This window comes from Capra hircus (genome assembly GCF_001704415.2).
Source record: "Capra hircus breed San Clemente chromosome X unlocalized genomic scaffold, ASM170441v1, whole genome shotgun sequence".
Lineage (NCBI taxonomy): Eukaryota > Metazoa > Chordata > Mammalia > Artiodactyla > Bovidae > Capra > Capra hircus.
In genome coordinates this window covers 25184795-25190794 of record NW_017189517.1, presented here as the reverse complement: position 1 = coordinate 25190794, position 6000 = coordinate 25184795, and the positions used below count along the sequence as shown (strand labels likewise).

The 6000-nt window shown below is 52.1% G+C and overlaps 1 protein-coding gene across 1 annotated transcript in view; it reads left to right on the top strand.

The window, feature by feature from the left end:
- The first annotated feature begins 1287 nt into the window (after nt 1–1287).
- IL13RA1 (interleukin 13 receptor subunit alpha 1) overlaps nt 1288–6000 on the top strand; it is a 76025-nt gene continuing 71312 nt past the window's right edge. Inside the window, exon 1 of the mRNA XM_018044222.1 lies at nt 1288–1467. Within this exon, the coding sequence (XP_017899711.1) occupies nt 1389–1467 (79 nt within the window). The 5' untranslated portion in view covers nt 1288–1388. The remainder of the gene's footprint in view (nt 1468–6000) is intronic.

The window sequence follows — 6000 nt, the reverse complement described above, 5'->3', positions numbered from 1 at the left end:
TCTCTATAGCTGGTGGGTCCAATCAAATCACAAGCATTTCTATAAATGAAAAAGGCAGGCAGGAGGGTCAGAGTCAGAGAAAGAGATGTGACAAGGGAAGCAGAGGTCTGAGTGGTACAGGAGCCAGTCAGGGCATGTAGCGGTCTCTAGACGCGGGGAAAGGCAGGGAAATGGACTCACCCTCAAAACCTCCAGAAGGGAACACAGGTCTGCCTACAGCTTGATTTTAGTCCAGTGAGACTTCTGACCTACAGAATTCTAATATGAATAAAATAAAATGGGTGGTTTAAAGCCACTAAATTTGTGATAATTTGTTACAGCAGCCACAGGAAAACTAAAGCGTTCTTCCTCCATCCTCATCATCCTTAATCCTCACAATCACCCACTTTCAACGTATTCAGTGCCTACATTTCCAGCTCACCTTCCATCTCCCAATAGATATCTATGGAAAAGAAGTGTGTAGAAAGTTGGCTGTGAGTTTTGAAAAATCCAAGGACATAGTATGGTACTCTGTTGTGCTCGGAGGCTCGGTCCTGCCTGAATCTTTGCGACCCCATGAATTGTAGCCCGCCAGGCTTCTCTGTCCATGGGAGTGTCCAGGCAAGCATACTGGAGTGGGTTGCATGCCCTCCTCCAGAGGATCTTCCCACCCAGGGATGGAACCTGGGCCTCCTGCATTCCAGAGGGATTCTTACCAACTGAGCCACCAGGGAAGCCCAAAATGGCGTTGTCTCTCGTATTTAAAATGTGGCTTTTTTCTTTCTTTCTATGTTCAACTTAGCATTATGTATCACCAGCTTTCAAATATACCTTCTATCGCGTTCACAAAGCTCACTCCCACTAAGTGCCCTCTTTGGTCTTCCAAGTGCACCTTGTGAAGTCAGGCCTGGGACTTCTAACCCTGGAGTCAGAGTTTTAGGAAACAAGGGCTCAGAGGCCAGCGACTGCAAGCTGAGACTCCAGAAGGCCAGCTCAAGGCTCCTTCCTGGAGGCCGCCCTGCCCTGCCTGGGTGCTTGGCTGGGCACTTCCGAGGTTCCTCCGTTCCTCCGAAGCTGCACACCGTTCGCACCGAGCCCGGCGGCGCCGGGGCCGGGCCGCGACGAGGCCGCTCTGCCTGGGCGGCGATCAAACTCCCGGGGCGCGACGGAGGCTCGGCTGCCGCGGGGCCAGGTGTCGCCCCTGGGAAGCCCCTGCTGGAGCCGCGGGCGCCCGGAACCTCCGCCGGCGCTGGCCCCGGGGTTACCTGCGGCCGGTGGGCGGGACGGCCCTTCCCGTCTGCGCCGGCCCCCCCAGCCTCCAGGGCGGCGGAGCCGGGAAGTGGGAGAGGGAGCGAAAGAGGCGGAGACTGCGGCGGCTGCAGCCCGGCCGGGCTCCGAGCGAGGGCTACATGGAGCGGCCGGCGCGGCTCTGCGGGCTGTGGGCGCTGCTGCTCTACGCCGGCCGCGGCGGCGTGGCTGCGCCCGCGGGTGAGTACGGTCGCCCGGCCGGGGCAGCGGGAATCGCGGCCGAGAGGCCCGCCGGGGCGCCTGGGCCGAGGGCCGCGGCGGGAGTCGGGGTCGAGGGCCCTCTTCGGGCCATCCCGCGGCCGCGGCGGCAGGCGCCTCCCGCGCCCGGCTCGAGCTTGGGGGACCCGGGGCGACCGGGCTTTCCCGGATCCCGGGCGGAGGCGGCGGCGGACGACGACTTGTCGCCGCACTTCCCTTGGCCGTCGGGCAGCGCCGAGGAGCCTGGCGCCACGGCCTGGGGCCCGAAAGGAGTTCGCGGGGTCGGGGGCGGGAGTGTCGCCCGTGGCCCGGAGAGGGGATGAGGGGCCGGGAGCCCGCGGGGACGGCGACCAAGGTCCGGGAGTGCGGGTGACGCGCCGAGGCTCCTTGCGCGGCGGGTCCAGCGAGGTGGTGGCAGTTGAAGGGAACCTCTGAAGCACCTAGTCCCTCCCTGTAGCAAAGGACGGGTCTCCTCTGGCGTACAAGAAATCCATGGCAAATCCGGAGCACCATCCACGTGGATGCCTTTTTCTCTAGTAACCTTTATAGTTTGGAATAACTTTCGATTTACAGAAAAGTTGCAAAGAGGCGAGCTCTCATTTACTCCTCACCTGGTGTGGCCATTTAAATTAATCAACCAGAGTTACTGTGAAAACTTGGGGGGAGGGGCACTAATGAATTCCTGAGGGACAGATTTTGGCCTGAGCGACCTTCTGGACCTTTTTTTGGTGATGATAGTAGCTCCAAAGTTGATAGGTTTTAGTGTCACGTTGACACAAACACCCACAATTTGTTTATTGCTTTTTCAGCCAGTGCGTTGGGCTTTGAAAGCCAAGTTGAAAGGTTGATTAGGAAACTTGGATGCCCTCTGTTGATTCAGTCAACAAAACCTATGCCCACTCTGCGTGCCCTGTGCCAGGCAGTGTTCTAGGGGCAGAGAATACAGTGGTGAGCAAAACAGATCAAGTGCTTGCCCTTTGGAGCTGGCATGCTATTGCTAGAGCCAGAGTAAGGGGGGGCGGGGTAGTACAATATGAGGTATGTTAGAGGGCAGTAAGTACCATGGAGAAAAACAAAGCAGTCCAGGGGGTTGCCATTGTAAATAGGGTGGACTACATAGACTGCCACTGAAAAGGCAGCGTTTGAGTGGAGACTTGAGGGAAGGTTGTAGTTTGTCAGTCATTCATTCAGGTGCCTGCCTTTTCAGTACTGAGCCAGGTCTTGTGCATTGGCTTAGAGCCTTAGAGTATATTGTGTAATCGTTGTGCCCCCCATGCTCCTAGTCTACTTGGGGGGATCTGATTTCCATAATGATGGGGCAGCTACAGTCCAGAGAAGGGAGGGGGGGTCACCCATCCCCTTGGTTGTTGTCATTTAGTGACTCAGTCGTGTCCGACTCTTCTCCAACCCCATGGACTGTAGCCCTCCAGGCCCCTCTGACCATGGGATTTCCCAGGCAAGAATATTGGGGTGGGTTGCCATATCCTTCTCCAGGGGATCTTCCCGACCCAGGGATCAAACCCACATCTCCTGCATTGCATTGTATTGCAGGTGGGTTCTTTACCGCTGAGCCAGCAGGGAAGCCACCCATCTCCTTAGTCCCCTGATTTTCACAGTGCCACTCCAGCCCCCTCCCTCCTCCAGACTCCCTCTCCCACACACCTCACCCCTGGAACAACAAACAGCTGACCCTAGCTAATACTGGCAATCCCCAACTAACCAGTTTTGTCACAGAGGTTCATTGGTGGCTTGGTTACTAAGAAATACAGAAACTTTTTCCCATTGGAAATATTGATACAATTGTATTAAGATATGGTGGGGGGCAAAAAAGCAAAACAAAACAGGGGACCTGACTATTATAATGGTCTGAGCTTACCCAGCTGTGGGACTTCAGGACTGGTCATTGCCCTCCCCTGTGCAACAGTGTTCTCTGTGAAAGGAGACTGAACTCCATGAGTTTTAAGGGCTCCTCCAGCTCTAATGTTTTGAGTGTTGAGAAAAATGATTAGGTTAGCAGCTTAGGTTTAGTCTGTTTAGATTGGCAAGCCCACATTGTGGCATTCTTAATAACAACTAGCACTTCTATAGTGTTTACTCTATGCCGGGCAGTGTTCTAAGTTTTCCATTGACCTATTTCATCCTTCCACAGAACCTCTCCTGTTGGTGCTGTTACCATTCTTGTTTTGTACAGGAGGAAACTGAGGCACGGCAAGGCCCAGAGTCTCGTAGGTGGTAGACTGCAGGAGGGAACTAGGCTGCTGGCCCCAGCAGTCGCTTCCAGAGACCATGCCCCTAACCACTGCATTCATTGCCTCTCTCTGCAGAAAGGAGGGGAGTCCTTGGCTGAGAGGGGAGCTGGGCCTCTCCCAGAGCAACAGGGCAGGACTGGTGGGCATTCACCCAAGTATCTACAGGCCATTCATAAAAAGCGAATGATCATGTATTGGAGACTTGCTTTATGACTGCCAGACTGTGTAGTCCAAACAATAAGTACCATAGGCATTCAGAAGAGGGGAAACTGAGGGCTGGGAATTCTGAGGAAGAACTGAAATTTGAGCTAGACTCTTAGGGTGGGTGACATTTGAGTTGGTGGAGGGGAAGTTATTCCCAGTTTGGGAGGCGAGCAGGAGCAGAGGCCCAGAAGTAACGGTGGTGGTGCCCCTGTGGGCTCAAGGAGGAGTCCGGCTTGGCAGGAGGGTGCATTGGCCAAAGCAGTCAAGGCAGAACGGCTTCATTTGCCCTTGAAGCTGAGTTGGGGTGCAGAGGGAGGGAAATGACACTGGAGGAGAAGTCAACAGGGAGACCTGACTGAGTGTGGGGCTGGAGGGAGGGGGGACTCACCAGAGTGCAAATCTCCACAGGAATCTAGGATTGGAGGTGGCCCCTAGAAAGATGGGTCATGCACGCCTTCTGTCCAGGCTCGGGCCTAACTGCTGTATGTCTGCCTGCCTCACGAGACCCAGCAGAGCACCTGAGCATGATCAGGATAATCAAGAGAGGTGTTGCAAGGAAAGCACTGAAAGAGGTTGATGATTAAGATGTAAAGGAAGGAGATGGATGACTCAGGTATGACTCGTGATGTCCTTGACTTTTCCCGACATATGCTTGCTTCTGCCAGCTCCTGTGACTGAGTGAGAGAGAGCACAAGCTTTGAGTTAAGTCTTATTTTAGGGACAGCATTAGAAGTTAGAATGGGATCTTGCGCTAGATGACCATACAGACTCACTTGAGGTTTGAAGTTTAGTCAAGGGTAGTTAACTTGAGTCCCCCTGGCCTTCCCACTCCCGTTTCCAGTCAGTGATCAACCCCTACGAACTGGTTGGAATTAGGTGCCTAAGAAAAGTTTATCAGGCCGATAAGCTTGTTCTGTCTCTAAGGCCATGGGCAGATATCAATTCCATAGAAAACCAAAGCAACCATTCAGAACTGTTGGTCTCTTCAAAAAGAAAGAAAGCACATAGCACGTATTTACATAGCCCTTGTTCTGTGCCAGGCACTGTTTGGGGCTTTTCATCTGTCGTAACTCACTTAATCCTCGTAATAACCGTTTTCTTTGGTTATAATTATCATCTTCATGTTATAGATGCAGAGAGAGGCAGAGAGGTGAAGTAATTTGCCGGCTAGTAAGTAACAGAGCTGGCATCTGAGTTCAGGCCGCCTGGCTCCATAGTCCGTGCTCTTAATCACTATACTACGCTGAAAGGAAATGTCTTACAGATGAAGAGCTGTTAGAGAGCTTTACAAGAAACACAGTCTCCACTTGTTTATGAGTATGTCTAGATGTATTATACCCACATACATGTATTCAGATACATTTAAACATTTGCAGATTGTATTTAAACTTTCTGTGAGTGTGTGTGTTTTAAAGTATAGGAAATTGAAGAATCTCAAGAGAAATGGAAGGAAACTATTAGGGAAAAAAAGGATGGCAGAGAGCCACAAGTACCCTGAAATGCAAGCAAGTTAGATCTGACCAAAGGATTTGTGTGTGTGTGTGCGTTTGTGTGTGTGTGTTAGTCGCTCAGTCGTGTCCTACTCTTTGCGACCCCATGGACTGTAGCCCGCCAAGCTCTCTGTCCATGGAATTCTTCAGACAAGAATATTGGAGTCAGTTGCTATTTCCTTCCCCAGGGGATCTTCCTGAGCCAGGGATCTACTTCGGAACAAATGGGCAAAAAAGAAGTCCATTTGAGAGATGGGAAATAGGGGAGGCTAATGCTCCATTAAAATAACAAGGTTAAAAGATTTTAAAAAGTCTTAAACTACCTTGAAAATTGGGCTATGATTTAAAGCGAACCATAAATAGGTTCTGGCATCTGAGTTCAGGCAGCCTGGCTCCATAGTCCGTGCTCTTAATATTTTTATTGTGAAGGCTTTAATTTCTGTGTGGGAGTGGGAGGTGGGTGAGAAGGCAGTATGTCATGAAGGACTAAACCAGCTATCCTGGACTTTTGGTGCAGTGCGTTTCTGGAAACCAAACAGTAAGGGAGTTAATCCTAAAGTACAGTGTGGTCT